Source organism: Sciurus carolinensis, chromosome 8, assembly GCF_902686445.1.
Source record: "Sciurus carolinensis chromosome 8, mSciCar1.2, whole genome shotgun sequence".
NCBI lineage: Eukaryota > Metazoa > Chordata > Mammalia > Rodentia > Sciuridae > Sciurus > Sciurus carolinensis.
The window spans coordinates 83399248-83417935 of NC_062220.1; the positions used below are offsets into that span (position 1 = coordinate 83399248).

Consider the following 18688-nt stretch of genomic DNA (forward strand, 5'->3'; position numbering starts at 1 on the left):
CACCCTCCTGAGATGCTGGGATTACAGGCATGTGCCACTAAGATTATCAACTTCTAGGGATCCTGACTAGTTTATCTTTTGAACATATCATTTGTACTGCTGTAGATATGACTACTTGAAGAATAACTCTTCCTCTTTTTTTTTTTTTTTTTTAAATTTGGTACCAGAGATTGAACCCTTTGGTATTTAACCACTGAGCAACATCCCCATCCCTGTTTTTATATTTTATTTAGAGACAGGTCTGGTTGAGTTGCTTTAGGACCTTGCTAAGTTGCTGAGGCTGACTTTGAACTCATGATTTTCCTGCCTCAGCCTCCCGAGCTGCTGGAATAACAGGCGTGTGCCACCATGCCAGGTTTACTCTTCATCTTTCATACTCATTTTTACCTGTTATTTCTGAAAACATCATTTTAATAATCAGTTAAAATTATTTGCTCTGAGGTACTGGTTGAACCCACCTTTTGCTATATTTTCATACTAATATTTAGGTTGAAGTATATTAACCAGTTCTTATGGCTCTTGAAATTTGAAAGTAGTGTGTAGTCAAGACCTTTGATTTTTCAGTTTTCACAGTGCATATAAATCACCTGGGGATCTTGTTTACATGCACATTATTATCCAGTATTTGTGGATAATATTTATCATATTCATTTGAAAATTGAGAAAACATCCTGAAACATCTTAAATTTATAGTAATTTCCCAGTTGGTGCCTTAGCTGCTGGTCTGTGGACCAAATTTTGAGAAGCAAGGATCAAGGTAGTAGGTGGAGAAGATATAATTAACACTAAGTGTTATGTACTGGACATTATGCTAATTACTTTTATGTTTATAATAATTGAAATATAGATATTATTTCTATTTTATAAATTAGATTTGTGCCCATTAAGGTTAAAGCCTCAAGGTTACACTGCTAATGAGTGGAGGAGTAGGGATTACAACCCAGGTCTGACTGAATTTAAGAGTCATATACTATTACTACTGATCATCCTTTGACATGTTAGAAATGGTATATATAGAAAATGATCAGTAAGAAAAGAAATTTTGTTTTTTATAAAAATTAGACTTTTCAGAATTAGAAAGTAGCATTGCTGCATTTCCTTGTGAAACTTACTAAAATAAAGAAGAGTGTCTTTTGATCTATCCAAGTCTGTAATCTGAATGTAATCAAAGTCTCACTGTTAATTTATGAAACTGATTTTAAAAGCAATTTATAATATCAAATCTAGATAATATATTTGAGAGCCAGAAAATGAAATATTTCAAATGAATTTCTATTAATCAGATGCAGAATATTTTATACAAAACCACATCTACTTTGTTGACCTTAAAATATTTAAAATACTGTTTTTGTAGAGTCAGCGAACATCAGTGAACATGATGGTTGGTGGCTTGAGTTTGATATCACCTGAATTGAAAATGGGAAAACCTCCTTCTCCAAGTTCAGATTTATATGCTTATGGTTGCCTTTTATTGTGGGTATGTTATTTTTTTTTAAATAGATCAATTATTTATATACATATGTATATTGTTTATTATGTAAAGTGATGATTATAATGATTCTTCCTAACATTGTTCTGGATAAAGAACAATGGCAGAGTTTTAGAAGTTTTTTTTTTTTTTTTAGTTTTATCATAAACTGTAGATACATTTCTTATTACCAACTGTAAATTTTTTACAGTTTGACTTGGTTTATGATATAGGTATTATATTACTGTCTTAGTTTTCTTAAAGTCAAGATTAACAGAGAAAATGATTTTGTCATGTATTTATCATTCATTTTTGTATGGTTGGGATATTTTAAAAAACTTCTAGTTTGGAAGTCTTTTTTTCTGCTGGATCTAATATATTGTTTAGACCTTCAGCTGTGTTTTTCATTTGACTTACTGAATTCTTCAGTTCCAAGATTTTTATTTATTTATTGTTTGGTTCTTCTCCATGATCTTTATCTCTTTGCTGAATTTCTCATTCAGACCATGCGTAATTTTACTAAGTTTGTTGAATTTTCTGTCTATATTTTCTTGTATCTCATTGAGTTTCCTTAGAATCATTATTTTGAATTCTTTTTCCCACATTTTGTCAATATCCTTTTCTTTGGGATCTTTCAGTAGTATTACTAGATTTTTTTGCAGGCATCATGTTACCTTGCTTTTTCATGCTTCTTGTGTCTCTGTGTTGGTATTTGCACATCTGGTGAATCAGTTGTCTCTAGCAATTTTATAAAGTGACTTTTGTAGTAGAAAACTTTCTCCTGAAGATTTTAGAGTGTCTGTTCAGGTAGGCTTTGTGGGATTTGGTTCCAGTTGGGCATTGTACACTAGTTTCCTTATAACTTTTTTAGTTGTATTTGATGAGTTTGGGTGCAGTGCATACAGTGGTGGGGTTGAAGAGCCCATCTGCCTCTGAGGGCTGCATAGTGGAACTCTAGTGATCCCTATAGGTAGATCCAGCAAGAAGGATAGGGCTTCTACTGTGTGGCTACTCCAGCAGTATGTAGCCATTCCAGCAATAGAAATAGTGGCACCAGGGACGTGGAACATGGTGGACATTTCATTAGGCTGGGACAAGCTCTGCTAATGGTAGGAGCATCTGGCAGTGGCAGTGGTACTAAGGTTATGGACTGGGGGGGACATGTCCCTGACTTTTGCTTGGGTGAGTGCCATTGGTAGTGGGAACCTCTGACTGCTCTAGGGGTTTGATGGGGAATTGACTGGAGTGAGTGCTGCTAGCAGCAGAGGCTTATGGGAGTTGTATTGTCAGATCCCCTCAATGATGCATACCAGTGACAGTGACACCTAGCAATGGTGATGGAGGTTGTGTAGAGCAGAGGTTTGCCCTTAGGTCTGCTGGTGGTGGATGGCAGCAGTGGATGGTAGGATTAAGGGGTACAGGCCTCAGGTTTTGGTTCCTCATATTTTGGGAGTGGCACCCTGAATTGTGCTGAATTGCCTGTTCCCCTGTAGTGCACATTGGTTGCCTGCAGTAGCATTTACATCACTGGGTCTAGTTGTTTTCCTGATGCTGCAGCCTCTTATGCAATGTGCTGGAATGTTTGTGGGGCTCTCCAAGAATGGTGATATGCAGAAACTTCAGCCCCCTAGGGAAATATGAATTTCCAATGACTCTGTTCTACAGCTAGGGCAACCTGGTGGCAACTTGTATTCTGAGGAATGTGGAGGATACAATGCAATTTACATCTTTGAAGAAAAGCTACCATGTGGATTCCCAGAAGCTTCCCTAACTGGGTTGTAAACCTGTGACAATTGTGAAACTGTCCTTTAGCTAGGATTGCCAGTGTCTGTAACTATTGGTTATACTGAGACTCGTCCGTTTACCCTTTCTCATGTAATTGTGTGTATATCTCCTTCCTTGGGGAGCCAGGGTTGCAGTTGCTGGTATACTCTTCTGTCTCTGTGTTGTCATCCTAGGTATCTGTGTTTGCAGGATTCTTCTTTTTCCTTTGCTGATCTCCAGTGCTCTCCCTGAACCACTCACTTTGAAATGATGCTATTTATTTGTTGTTTTTCTTCTTTCTGGAGGAGGTGACTGCTGGGTACTTCTTCTTGGCCATCTTGTATAGACTTCTCTTTGTTGACTCTGGATGAATATCCCTACCTCCTGAGCCTCAGTTTTCCCTGGGTGTAGGACGGATAACTTGGATCCCTAGACTTGTGCCCACTTTAAAAACGCAGCTGTGAGGCAGTACTTGGGTCCTTTTGTGACTTTAACATAGGATTTCATCCTATATTTTTGAAATTAATGTTCACATGGTATAAATTACTGTCTTTTTTACTCCAAAGGTGTCTGTATTGTTGAATATATAAGTAAGTTTGAATATATAAGGTATGTTTCTTGTATCATGTTTTTAATTTACTTATCTCTATTTGTTAATTGGGATACCTAGATCATTATATTTAAGGTAATTATTGATATTAGGGCTAAGTCCACCATTTTATTATTGGTTTTGTTTGTTTCCTTTGTTTCTTACTCATTTGTTTTTTCTTGCCTTCCGTGTGAGTAACTTGGAAAATTTTGTAATCCATCTTGATATATTTGTAGTTTTTTTAGTTTAAAGCACTTAATTTGTAGATAACCTACATGATTTTTTTTCCTTAAAAATATGTTCTTTACTCCACATAAATCATGGTCACAATAAATGACAGACTCAAGATGATATCAGTCCCATTTATCTTAAGTTCTGTTGTGTGGATGATGAATAGCAATCACTTACAACAGTGGTAAGTTGAAGGTAATTGCTAAATTTGCTCAGTTTTTAATTTCTGAGGCATCCTTAAAGAAAATCATATGTGGGGCCACTCATGGTAATCCAGCAGACTACCTGGATCATATTTTCATCAGTAAAGAACTGGTAACTTTTGAAATTAACAAAGATGTGCCTCTATCATGAAAGGATTTACCCCTTATGGCCTATATTATTGAAGTTTGCCTTTGGTCAGTTTCATGTAATCTTTAATGTACTTCTTGTAGGCTTCTTTTGAACCTGGTTCCTGCAAGTGATGGTTCATGACAGTATCAACACCAGTGATTACTATGCTTTTGATACCTTCATATTTGGAGCCTCAGTGGAGGCATTTCCATCAGTGAGCAGGTCATCAGTGTTAACCCTCTGTTGTACTGATCATCTTCCCTTCTATCTCCAGGAACCACCTTGTCTATAATCTCTGAAAGTTGTAAATGTTGGAGAAGATCTCATTGTGGCTGATGAAATTATGGTAGATAATCATAATAGTGATAATACAGTGGGTGATTCTAGCTTAGTAGGAGCCTGGAGATCAGAGTGAACTTAGTCTAGCCAGAGTGGTGTGTACTGGGGATTGAGGAGCAGATGGAAAAGTTGATGGAGTGTATTGCCTCCTTGATTTTCTTAGTGGTTGATCTGGGCACAGTATGTGTATGTGGCTTATCACCATTTGATCACTTTGAATCATGTATAGAATGCTTATATCCATTTAGATTCTGTTATCCTCCCCAATGTTAATGATCATTGTCTTATCAGATGGTGTTAAAATTTTTGTTTCAACCATCATATATAATTTAGAAAACTCATGATGAGAAATCCATAAGTTTTTGGTATTTAATCATATTTTTGTTTTTTCCATTGTTATTTCTTCCTTATCAATACCCCAGGACTTATGTTTTTTCAGAAAATAATTTTTTTTGAAATACTTCCTTTAGCCATTTTTTGAGATTATGTTGTCCTGTAACAGATTCTTTTGATTTTTCCCTCATTTTGATATAATCATTTCTGATGGATAGTTTAACTGCATTTAGAATATTTGGTTGAAAGTTTTTTTCATTTATCAGTTAAAAAATGTACTACTTCCCTCTTTTGTATTGGATCACTTTCACATAGTCTTTTGTCATTGAAATTGGTATTTCTCTGTAGGTAGTGTTTCTTTTTTCTCTGGTTAGTTTCAAGATTTTTTTTTTGTCTTTATTTTATAGAAGTTTCATTATTTTAAAGGTTTTTCCTGTTTGGGGTATGCTCTACTTCGTTAATCTTGAGAATATAGGAATTTTTAATCCATTATTCTTCAAATAGTCTTTTAGGCCCATTATATTTATCTTTTCCTTCTGCGACTCTAGAAGTTGAATCTTTTGATATCATAGGTCCTTGAGATTCTCTTCATTTTTTAGTTTATTTTCCCTGTAATCAGAAGACTGAATAAATTCTGTAGGTCTCTTCTGAACTTCATTGATTCTATCTTCTGTCATCTCTTTTTTGTTCACCCTATTTAGCCCATCCAAATTTAAAATTCTTTTTATTAGATTTTATCAGTTCTATGATTTTTGTGTTTTTTTTTTGTAACTTCTTTTTCTTTAATGATACATTTTTTTCATTTGCTCTAGAGAAACTATAATTGCTTTGTGAAGCATTTTTATGATGATTACTCTGAAGTTATTGTCAGATAATTACAACATGATTCACCTTGCTATCAAGTGCAATTTCTCATTGATGTAATTTTTATTGATTCTTTGGATGACAAATGACTTTTTATTGTACCTTGGGCATTTGGCTACAATAGTAATAGGTTCTGAGTCTTGATGAACTTTTTATTTTAGCAGCTAGTCACCTCATTTAGGTTTAACATAGGTCTTGGATTACTCTTTGAATAGTGGTTTTAATGGCAATCTGATTTTTAGAGCTTTTTTAGTTATATTTTGATCTGCATGGGTCATTGATTGCTGTCAATGGTGGTTGAGGAAGGGAAAGGAGCTTCCTAAGACTGAGCTGCCTAATACTTGTAAGTATGGAAATGGATTTTCTGGTCTATGGGGTAAAGCTTTCTTAGCAGGCTGCATGTTGTGGCAGGATCCCCCCTGTACTAGTCAGGGTTCTCTAAAGGAACAGAATCCTGTAGATTCTGTAAGATCCTCTAGATCCTGAGATTGGTTTACATGATCAGAAGGTGTATAGTCCACAGTGGCTGTTGGCAGGCTGGAGAGCTGGAGGAACCAGTAGTTGTGCAGTCTAAGAGGCTGAAGCCTCAGAGCAAGAGGGACCAACGGTACTACCCTAGTCTGAGACCAAAGGCCTCTGGAAACTCCATGGAAAATCATGGGTAGAGTCACTTTGGAAGAGTGAAGGAGAGAGAGTCTGATCTTCTCAGGCAATCACAGCAGCAATCAGGAACCCATAGAAGAGTAGGGCTTGCATCTGCTGCTGCTTCCTTGTTCTTCCAACTGTTATTCCATCCAAGCCACCATCTTATTGGATGGTGCTGCCCATGCTTAGGGAGGATCTCCACTTCAGTATACATGCAAGTCATTCCTAGACACACCCCCACCCCCATTGACACATCCAGAAGCCTCTTAATCTTAAGCATCTCTTAATCAAGTTGACAATTCAGATTAACTATTATGCTCCTTTCTTTGTGGCAGATACAGACTACTTCCTGAGCCAGCCATGTTAGGATGGAATCCTTCTGCTTATGGGGATTAGGGTGCACTTACTAGACCAACTGCTTGTGTGATTTCCATGGTATATATATATACCACATTTTCTTTATCCATTCATCAATCGAGGGGCATCTAGGTTGGTTCCACAATCTGGTTATTGTGAATGGAGCAGCTGTGAACATTGTTGTGGCTGTATCTCTGTAGTATGCTGATTTTAAGACCTTTGGGTGTAGGCCAAGGAGAGGGATAGCTGGGTCAAATGGTGGTTCCATTCCAAGCTTTCTGAGGAATCTCCATACTGCTTTCCAAAGTGACTGCACTAATTTGCAACCCCACCAGCAATGTATGAGTGGACCTTTTCCCCACATCCTCTCCAACACCTGTTGTTGCTTGCATTCTTGATAATCGCCATTCTAATTGGGGTGAAATGGAATCTTAGTGTAGTTTTGATTTGCATTTCTCTTATTAATAAAGATGTTGAACATTTTTCATATGTTTGTTGATTGCTTGTAGATCTTCTGTGAAGTGTCTGTTCATATCCTTAGCCCATTTGTTGATTGGTTTATTTGTATTCTTGGTGTAGAGTTTTTTGAGTTCTTTATATATTCTGGAAATTAGTGCTCTATTTGAAGTACGAGTGGTAAAGATTTTCTCCCACTCTGTAGACTCTCTCTTCGCATTGCTGATAGTTTCCTTTGCTGAGAGAAAGCTATTTAGTTTGAATCTTTCCCAGTTATTGATTCTTGCTTTTATTTCTTGTGCTACGGGAGTCCTGCTAAGGAAGTCTGATCCCAAGCCAACAAGTTGAAGATTTGGACCTACTTTTTCTTCTCTAAGATGCAGGGTCTCTGTTCTGATTTCAAGGTCCTTGATCCATTGTGAGTTGATTTTTGTGCAGGGTGAGAGATAGGGGTTTAATTTCATTCTGTTGCATATGGATTTCCAGTTTTCCCAGCACCCATTTGTTAAAGAGGCTATCTTTTCTCTATTGCATTTTTTTGGACCCTTTGTCTAGTATGAGAAAAATGTATTTATTTGGGTTTGTGTCCATGTCCTCTATTCTGTACCATTGATCTACCTGTCTATTTTGGTGCCAATACCATGCCGTTTTTGTTATTGTTGCTTTGTAGTATAGTTGAAGGTCTGGTCTGGTATTGTGTTATCCCCTGCTTCACTCTTCCTGCTAAGGATTGCTGTAGCTATTCTGGGTTTCTTATTCTTCCAGATGAATTTCATGATTGCTTGCTCTATTTCTGTAAGGTATGTCATTGGGATTTTAATTGGAATTGCATTGAATCTGTATAGCACTTTTGGTAGTATGGCCATTTTGACAATATTAATTCTGCCTATCCAAGAACTTGGGAGATCTTTCCATCTTCTAAGGTTTTCTTTAATTTCTTTAGTGTTCTGTAGTTCTCATTGTAGAGGTCTTTCACCTCTTTTGTGAGATTGATTCCCAAGTATTTTATTTTTTTCAATGCTATTGTGAATGGGGTAGTTTTCCTAACTTCTCTTTCTGAAGATTCATCACTTATGTATAAAAATGCATTGGATTTATGAGCATTGGCCTTGTAACCTGCTACGTTCCTGAATTCACTTATGAGTTCTAAAAGTTTTCTGGTGGAATTTTCTGGTTCCTTCAAATATATAGTCATGTCATCAGCAAATAGGGATAGTTTGAGTTCTTCTTTTCCTATTTGTATCCCTTTAATTTCCTTGGTCTGTCTAATTGCTCTGGCTAGAGTTTCGAGGACAATGTTGAATAGAAGTGGTGAAAGAGGGCATCCCTACCTTGTTCCAGTTTTTAGGGGGAATACTTTTAGTTTTTCACCATTTAGAATGATATTGACCATGGGCTTAGCATAGATGGCCTTTACAATGTTAAGGAATGTTCCCACTATCCCTATTTTTTTTAGTGTTTTGAGCATGAAGGGATGCTGTATTTTATCAAATGCTTTCTCTGCATCTATCGAAATAATCATGTGATTCTTGACTTTAAGTCTATTGATATGGTGAATTACATTTATTGATTTCCAGATGTTGAACCAACCTTGCATCCCTGGGATGAAACCCACTTGATCATGGTGCACTATCTTTTAAATATATTTTTGGATGTGATTTGCTAAGATTTTGTTGAGAATTTTTGCATCAATGTTCATTAAGGATATTGGTCTGAAATTTTCTTTCCTTCATGTGTCTCTGTCTGGTTTAGGTATCAGGGTGATATTGGCTTCATAGAATGAGTTTGGGAGGGTTCCCTCCTCTTCTATTTCATGGAATACTTTGAGAAGTATTGGAATGAGCTCTTCTTTAAAGGTTTTGTACAACTCGGCTGAGAACCCATCTGGTCCTGGACTTTTCTTTGTTGGTAGACTTTTGATGACTTTTTCTATTTCATTATTGAAGTTGATCTATTTAAATTGTGTATGTCCTCCTCGTTCAGTTTAGGTAATTCATATGTCTCTAGAAACTGTTGATGTCTTCAAGATTTTCTATTTTGTTGGAGTATAGATTTTCAAAATAGCTTCTAATATGTTTTGTATTTCACTTGTGTCTGTTGTGATATTTCCTTGTTCATTCGAATTTTAGTAATTGGGATTTTCTCTCTTCTCTTTGTTAGTGTGGCTAAGGGTTTATCAATTTTATTTTTTCGAAGAACCAACTATTTGTCCATTTTTTCGATTGTTTCTTTTGTTTTAATTTCCTTGATTTCAGCTCTGTTTTTAATTATTTCTTGTCTTCTACTACTTTTGGTGTTGCTCTGTTTTTCTTTTTCTAGGACTTTGAGCCATAGTGTTAGGTTGTTTATTTGTTGATTTTTTTTCTTCTTTTATTGAATGTGCTCCACGAAATAAATTTTCCTCTAAGTATTGCTTTCATAGTGTCCCAGAGATTTTGATATGTTGTTTCTTTGTTCTCATTTACCTCTAAGAATTTTTTAATTTCCTTCCTAATATCTTCTGTTATCCATTCATCATACAATAGCCTATTATTTAATTTCCAGGTGTTGGAGGAGTTTCTGTTTTTTACTCTTTCATTTATTTCTAATTTCAATCCATTATGATCTGATAGAATACAAGGTAGTATCTCTTTCTTCTTGTATTTGCTAACAGTAGTTTTGTGGCATAATTTATGGTCTATTTTAGAGAAGTATCCATGTGCTGCTGAGAAGAAAGTATATTTGCTCTTTGTTGGATGGTATATTCTATAAATGTCCATTAAATCTAAATTATTGATTGTGTTTTTGAGATCTGTGGTTTCTTTGTTCGATTTTTGTTTGGAGGATCTGTCCAGTGGTGAGAGAGGTGTGTTAAAATCACCTAGTATTATCGTGTTGTGGTCTATTTGATTTCTGGCATTGAGAAGGATTTGTTTGACGTATATGGATGAGCCACTGTTGGGGCATAGATATTTATGATTGTTATGTCTTGCTGATTTATGCTTCCCTTAAGCATTATGTAATGTCCTTCTTTATCCCTTCTGAGTAACTTTGGCTTGAAGTCCACATTATCTGATATGAGGATGGATACTCCAGCTTTTTTGCTGTGTCCATGTGCATGGTTTGTTTTTCCCCATTCTTTCACCTTTAGTCTGTGGGTATCTCTTTCTATGAGATGAGTCTCTTGCAGGCAGAAAATTGTTAGATCTTGCTTTTTAATCCAATCTGCCAGTCTATGTCTTTTGATTGATGAGTTCAGGCCATTAACATTCAGGGTTATTATTGAGATATGATTTGTATTCCCAGTCATTTGGCTCATTTTTTTTTTTTTTTTTTTTTTTTTGACAGGACTTGGTTTTTCCTTTATTTGGTTGTTCCTTTAGGGTAGTTTCTCCCTTTGCTGATTTACATCGTTGTTTTTTATCTCTTCCTCATGGAATATTTTGCTGAGAATGTTCTGTAATGCTCGCTTTCTTTTGTAAATTCTTTTAGCTTTTATTTATCATGGAAGGATTTTATTTCATTGTCAAATCTGAAGGTAAGTTTTGCTGGGTATAAGATTCTTGGTTGGCATCCATTTTCTTTCAGAGCTTGAAAAATGTTGTTCCAGGCCCTTCTAGCTTTTAGGGTCTGGATTGAAAAATCTGCTGATATATCCATATTTGTTTCCCCCTGAATGTAATTTGATTCTTTTCCCTCTTGCGGCCTTTAATATTCTGTCTTTATTTTGTATGTTTGGTATTTTCATTATAATGTGTCTTGGTGTGGGTCTATTGTAATTTTGTGTATTGGAGTCCTATAAGCCTCTTGTACTTGATTTTCCATTTCATTCTTCAGATTTGGGAAATTTTCTGATATTATTTCATTGAATAGATTGTTCATTCCTTTGGTTTGTTTCTCTGTGCCTTCCTCAATCCCAATAATTCTTGAATTTGGCCTTTTCATGATATCCCATAGTTCTTGTAGATTCTGTTCATGATTTCTTACCATCTTCTCTGTTTGGTCAACTTTTTTTCAAGATTAAATATTTTGTCTTCGATATCTGAGGTTCTGTCTTCCAGGTGTTCTATCCTATTGGTTATGCTTTCTATGGAGTTCTTAATTTGGTTTATTGTTTCCTTCATTTCAAGGATTTGTGTTTTTTTCAATATCTCTAACTCTTTATTGAAATGATCTTTTGCTTCCTGTATTTGCTCTTTTAACCTTTGATTGGTATGATCATTCAATGCCTGCATTTGCCCTTTCATCTCATCCTTCAATGCCTGCATTTGCTCTTTCATCTCCTCGTTTGCTTCCCTGATTGTTTTGATTATGTACATTCTGAACTCCCTTTCTGACATTTCCTCTGCCATGCTGTCATTGGATTTTATTGCTATACCATCTAGGTTTGTTTGGGACATTTTCTTCCCTTGTTTTCTCATATTGTTCAGGTATCTACCCCTCTAATAGTGAAACTCTGGGATATTGCAGATTTCCTCTATTGCCTAATATTGTCTCTGTGGATTTCCAATAACTCACCTCTTAGTCTTCAGTAGCCTGAAGTCTTGGAGGAATTTGATAATGTGGTGCTCCACTAGGAAGCTGGCCTTCTAGGGGTGGTGGCCTTCAGGTGGGGTGTATTCCCTGGTGGCTCTGAGTTGGTCCTGAGTCTCTCAATACCTCCTCTTCTTGGCTCCTGGGTCTTTCAGAGGTCCTCTAGCCTCCTGTAGGTGTCTCAGGAAGGGGGTTTCCCTTCCAATGATGATGGTCATTCAAAATGCCTGCACCAGCCTCTAAAGAAGCCTCTGGCTAACTCCGTGATGGCAACAGACCTCCCAGCGTGGTGGTCAGTCGAGGTTGTTCAGTGATGGCGTCTGTCTCTGGCCTGGTGGTTGGACGGGTTGGCTACCTCCGCCCAGCTCCCCACGGCAGGCGGGTTGGATGCCTGCCTGCTACCTCTGCGATGCAAGCGGCTTGACTCTCTTGCCAGCTCGCTCCGCAACTGCGACCAACCAGTGATGGCACCGACCTAGGTCTCTCTGTAGTCTCTTAATCAGCTTAATTTCTTCTTTTCATCCTTCAGAATTTTCCTTTGGTTACATTTTATGTTATTTCTAGGTTATAATGTGAGGAACTACTTTGACCTGGATTTAAATGAATTGTAAAAAATAAAATAATTTATGATGGTTCAAGAATTGAAAAGTGGGTATTTGATATTGAAGTTATTTTTATGGGGATAATGTCAAAATAAATAAGAAGATATATACCTTATCTTTTGGAGGTAATGTACTAAAATATTTATAGATGAAATTATGAGATGCTTAGGATTTTCCTTAGAAGTAACATACTTGGTTTTGTGCATAGGACAAGAGTAGTCACTGACTGATGGTTGTTAGGGTTAGGTGATGTTATATATGGGACTCAGAATACCTTTGTGTGTGTAAAAAATCTCCATATTTCATAGTTGCTTAATTTAGCTTATATTTCTTGAATACAAGTTAGGTATTGGAGTGGAAGGAAACTTACCTTATTTATTTTCTGGGTACCTCATTTTTAAGTATTGTTGAAGCCAAAATAATGTAGACTACTAAGTTTTAACACATTTTGTTATAAGATGAGGAAGTATTATCATTTATAATATATTCATAAACTCTGACTAGTACTTCAGGAACCTCAGGAACCATTTGGTTGCTTGTGAGCAAGTAGTTATTATCAAAGTTTTTGTATCCTGCGAGATTAAGTATTTTGTAATGAGCTTTTCTCTGTTCACCAGGATCTAAAGAGTTTCATATTTGACTCTCATATAGGATTAATATTTTGATAAACTTGAAATCTGTTCATACTTATTTTCTTTTACAGCTTTCTGTTCAAAATCAGGAATTTGAGACAAATGAAGATGGAATCCCCAAAGTGGATCAGTATCATTTGGTATGTGACCTTTTTGTCATTTACTGGTTTGAAATGTGTGATAATGTAAACTTAAGTATTTGATTGAAAATGTCCAAGAGAGATTCATAGTAAAGAGTACTGAAAAAACTTCAAGTGCCTTACTTATTATTTACACCTTTGTCAAATAATTAATATTACGAGGTTGTATGTCACACATATTGTATATATCTATATCTGTATTTAATAAGGAAAAATATTGTTTAATACATTTCCAGATTATATTGAAATTAATGTTTTAGCTTTTTATGAGTATATATATCTTTAAAAAATTCTCATCTGTCATTTAAATTGCTTTGTAATTCATGTTTTCAGCCAAAATATTTTGATTATATCTTGTCCTGGAAATTGAACTAGGTGTTGGGTTTACAAGGATGGTAGCATTAAAAATGAAATTAACAATTTAGAAATGTGAATAAGTAAACAACCAAGATCTCAAAATAGAATATGAAGTAGTTCTGGGGAAGCTGATTTTTAATTATACAGGGAAGGAAGGAATATAGTGTGATCACATGTTAAAAGGTTAAAAGTGTAAATATCTGATTCTAAAGTTCTTATGCCATTTTGATAGTTTGGATATGTGTCAGAGAGGGAATACACATAACTTTATTTAAGAAAATAATCTTATTTGACCACAGAAATATTTTGTCTTTTGATAGTAATATCCATGAATTTGTTTAAAAAAAACACTTTAGAGGTAATGTTTATGATGTTTGCCATACTTTTTGGGTAGTAGTAAAAAGTATTTGAGGACTGGGATTGTGGCTTAGTGGCAGAGCACTTTTGCCTAGGATGTGCAGGGCACTGGGTTTGATTCTCAGCACCACATAAATAAAATAAAGGCCTGTTGTCAACTAAAAAAATTTTTTACAAAAGTATTTGAGACAACTTTTGGGAAATCATGAAACTGCATTACGCATTCTGACTGTATAGAATGAGATAACAAAGAAGATAATGGTTTCCACTTTGAAAAGTCTATGATTGATATTACTTGCTGTTAGATAGCATTCTTTCAGAAGTTATGCTTCCGCCACAGTGAACATCCTGGAACCCTTGTTCTTTCTAGTTTAGTAGAAAAGTTATTTTCTACCATTTTATGTATCTGTTTGTCTGTTGATGGACATTTGGGTTGTTTCTGCCTTTTGCACTTACAAATAATGCTTCTGTAAACATTTTTATACAGATTTTTGTGTGGACATGTTTTCATTTCACTTTGATAAATATCTTGTAGTAGAATTACTATCACAGTTCTGTTTAGTTTGCAGAAACAGTGCAGTAGTTTTTTACGTTATTACCACGGGTGTCAGGGTTTTAGATTTTCCTTATCCTTGACAACACTTCAAGTTGTAAGACTTTTTCTAGTGACCCTGGTGGGTGTGAAAGAGTATTTCATCATTGTTTTGATTTCCATTTTCTTAGTAACTAATGATGTCGACTGTCTTCCCCTGTGCTTGTTACTCTTGTCTTTCTTGAAGAAATACCTATGCAGATTCTTTGCCTATTTTTAAATTGGATTTTTTTATTATTGAATCATAAGAGTTGCTTATAATTTCAAGGTATAAGTTTCTTATTAAGCATATGGTTTGCTTAAGTGGTGACAGAATGCATTCTTGTCTTACCCAGAGCTATTAGAACTAATTACAAGGAAGGCACAGTTTCAAGATAGAAGATTAGTTACAGAAATTGATTGTATTTTATACACTTGTAATGAACAACCCAAAAATGAAATTAAGAAAACAGTTATACATTGTTAAGTTGAAATAAGCCAAACTCAGAAGGTTGGGAGTTTTATGTTTTAGCTCCTATGTGGAAATTAGAGTGGGAAAAGGAAAAGAAAGATGGGGAGAGGATCTCATGAAAATTGAAGGAAGATCAGTAAAATGTAGGAAAGGGACCAGGGGGAGGGAAAAGGGGAGGGAAAGGGGAATTACTGGGGAATAATATTATCCAAATTATATTGTTATATTGTGTGCAAGAACAAATTCCACCATTATGTACATCTAGAATGCACCATTAAAAATATGAAAAAAGAAAACAGTTATATCCATAAAGACATCAGAATTTTGGGTAATCCTTCCCCATTATTAATTTTTTAAAATATTCAGAGCTATTCCTGCTTGTTGTTGTTCTAAAAGCTTTAAAGTTTACTGCTCTAGTTTCAAGGAAAAAAAACATTGTATTTTTGTTGGAGTTATGTAAACTTCATAAATTGAAATTGGCACATTTATTTTAGTCTTTTTTTTGGTTTAAGAATATAAGACTTTAATTTGTTCTATATTTACTTTTGTGGTTTTAGAGAACGTGTGTTATTTTTCTCATTTAGATTTTCTAATTTTTCAATTTATAGCTATTGAAGATACATTCTTTAAATGTTTAAAAATATTTTCTATGTAGTGCTGTGTGGACAGTGGTATTCATTCACTTATCAAATATATACTGAATATGTGCTGTATCCCAAACATTTCTCATTGTTTGGGATGAATTAATAAACTGATGTTTCTGACCTTAGGAACCTTGGAGTCTAGTAAGTGCATTAATAGTAAATAGATGCTTTTAATTCTGTGTAATATGTACTCTGATTGGAGTAATCATAGGGGGCAAATAGAAGACAAACCACGATGCCTTTGGAGGTGGAAGTAATTCAGTGGCAATGTCCTAGGATTGTTTACTTAAGATAATACAGAGAATGTTATTTGAAATAGTGGTGCATAATAAAGTCTGTCTTCTGTAATGGTGATGATAATGGTAGTGGTCATAGAAGGATTCCTAGAGGTGAACACTTCAAAACTGGAACCAAAACCAGTTGACAAGGTGAAGTTTAACTTTCTAAGTAGAGGAGTTTTAGTGTGAAATTTTCATGGTGTGAAACTCGGATCAGTGCCTAATAAAGGACAGAAAAGGGGAAGTTATAAAATGTCCTTTGTTGAAATTGCACTTGTTTTTTTGAGAGATTTCAGCTGTGAATCTTTTTCATTTTACATTTCCCCCCAATAATTAGATTCTGTTGCTTTATCCCTTTACATTAAAAAGTAGTTGAAGTTGATAGGAATCTTTAATTAGGAAAATTTGACTTTAGCTTCTGTCAGTGACAGACAGATTGTCCTTTTGTTCATTTGTTTTGATTTTGATTTTTTTTTTTTACATTTGTTTTTCCTTGCAGGATGATAATGTCAAATCCCTCCTCTGTAGCTTGATATATTTTAGAAGTTCAATGACCGCTGAGCAAGTTCTGAATGCTGAATGTTTCTTGCTACCAAAGGGGAAATCAATTCCAAACCCAGAAAAAGAGGTTGAATATACTCAATATAAAAAGGATGACGAATTAAAGATGGAGAACTTGGATAAATATAAAGAAAAGACAAGAAATGGTGAAGCCAACATTGATTTATAAATACTAATTCTATTGATGTTGCAGATCTTCCTTTTAAAAACTTTGTTTAGTTTGGTTAATAGAACAAAGATCTGGAATTGTTCTGGAACTAGTTGGATTTAATCTTTGGTATTCAGGTTGTGAAAAATAAAAATGTTTGGCTATGCCTAAAAGTTGTATGCTTTGAGATTTTGCTTAACTTGGAGTTATTAAGTAAGGATTTTCTGTCCGTAATTGTTGGAATTGAGTAATTAGAATGTGATACTTGGAAAGGATAGATTAGATTAGATTATTATTAGATTATTATTATTGCTAGACTCATATTCTACACAGATTTTCAGTATGTTGGCTGGTTCGTGATGAAGACTGGTACTTATTCAACAAATGATAGTTGTCATGTACTTTGTATCCAGTTCTGGAAACATAAAGGTAATTAAAACATGGTCCTTGCACTTACAAAACCCACAGTTTATTTAGATTCAGATATATAAACAGATCTTCATAATACAATATGGAATATCCAGTATTAGCACTGGGCATTATGGGATTATCATGGAGTATTCATCCTGCAGAGCAGTAGTGTTAGGGAAAACTTTCTAGAGAATGTGATAGCTTAATCTTATTTATTGTTTTAAAATTCTTTTAAAATTTATTTTAACTATTAAAAACAAAAATTATGCATATTAATGGAATACCATGTAATGTTCCCATACATGTGTACATATACATGTTTACATTTAAGCATACAGAAGTTTAAATCAAGTTAAACGTGATCATCTCCACACTTACATTTCTTTATGATGAAAACTTTCAAAATTCTTTCTTTAGCTTTTTGAAATGTACAGTACATTATTATTATATGTACAGTACATTATTATATGTACAGTACATTATCTGTAGTTGTCCCACTGCGAAGTAGCACATCATAACTTTTTTATCCTAACTGTAACTTAGTACTCATGGATAAGCCTTTCTTCAACCCTCCCCACCTTTCCATATTCTCCCTGGCCTCTGATAACCATTAGTCTACTCTCAGCTTCTATAAGATCAGCTTATTCAGTTCCATGTGTGAGTAAGATCATGTAGTACTAGTTTTTTTTTTTTTTAATTTTTAGTTGTAAATGCACACATACCTTTATTAATTAATTTTTATGTGGTGCTGAGGATTGAATGCAGTGCCTCACGCACACTACTAGGCAAGAACCCTGCCATTGAGCTACAACTCCAGCCCAGTACTGGTCTTTTTGTTCACTGAACACAGAGACCTCCATTTCCATCCGTATGGCCACAAATGACAGGACTTCATTTTCGACAGTTAAGTAGTACTCTGTTGTGTATGTACCACATTTTCTTTATCCATTCATTGGTGGATGGATAATTACATTGTTTTCACTTTTGTGAATAGGGCTTCAGTGAACATGGGAATGTAGGTATCTCTCTAATACATTGATTTAGTTTCCTTTGGCTACATACCCAGGAGTAGGCTTGCTGGATCATATGGTAGTTCTGTTTTTAATTTTTTGAGGAATATCCATTCTATTTTTCATAATCGCTCTAATTTATGTTATCACCAATAGTGTACAAAAGTTCTCCTTTCTCTACGTCCTTGCCAGCACTTGTTATTTAGCCATTCTTACTAGGGTAAGGTGATACCTCATTGTGGTTTTGATTTGTATTCCCCTGATGATTGACGATGTTGAGCATTTTCATATACCTGTTGGTCATTTATGTGTCTTCTTTTGAAAAATGTTGAGATCTATTTGCCCATTTAAAAAATCAGGTTTTTCATTTATTTTTTTTCTGTTGAGATTTTTAGAGTTCCTTAAGTATTCTGCCTATCAGCCCCCTTTCAGATTTGTAGTTTGCAAATATTTTCTCCCATTCTGTAGATTGTCTCTTTGTTTTCTTTGCTGTGTAGAAACTTTTTAGTTGGATGTAGTTCCATTTCTCAATTTTTGCTTTTGTTTCCTGTACTTTTGGCATCTTGTCCAAAAAGTTCTTGCCCATTCCATTAGCCTGAAGCATTTTCTTTGTG

General features: G+C 35.0%; 1 protein-coding gene across 1 annotated transcript in view; it reads left to right on the forward strand.

Annotated features, from left to right (window-relative positions):
* The window catches only part of Stk31 (serine/threonine kinase 31), an 85611-nt gene extending 68937 nt beyond the window's left edge, over positions 1 to 16674 (forward strand). Inside the window, exons 22-24 of the mRNA XM_047562128.1 lie at positions 1355 to 1477; positions 13197 to 13265; positions 16444 to 16674. Coding sequence (XP_047418084.1) covers positions 1355 to 1477; positions 13197 to 13265; positions 16444 to 16674 — 423 coding nt within the window. The remainder of the gene's footprint in view (positions 1 to 1354; positions 1478 to 13196; positions 13266 to 16443) is intronic.
* The last annotated feature ends 2014 nt before the right edge of the window (positions 16675 to 18688 follow it).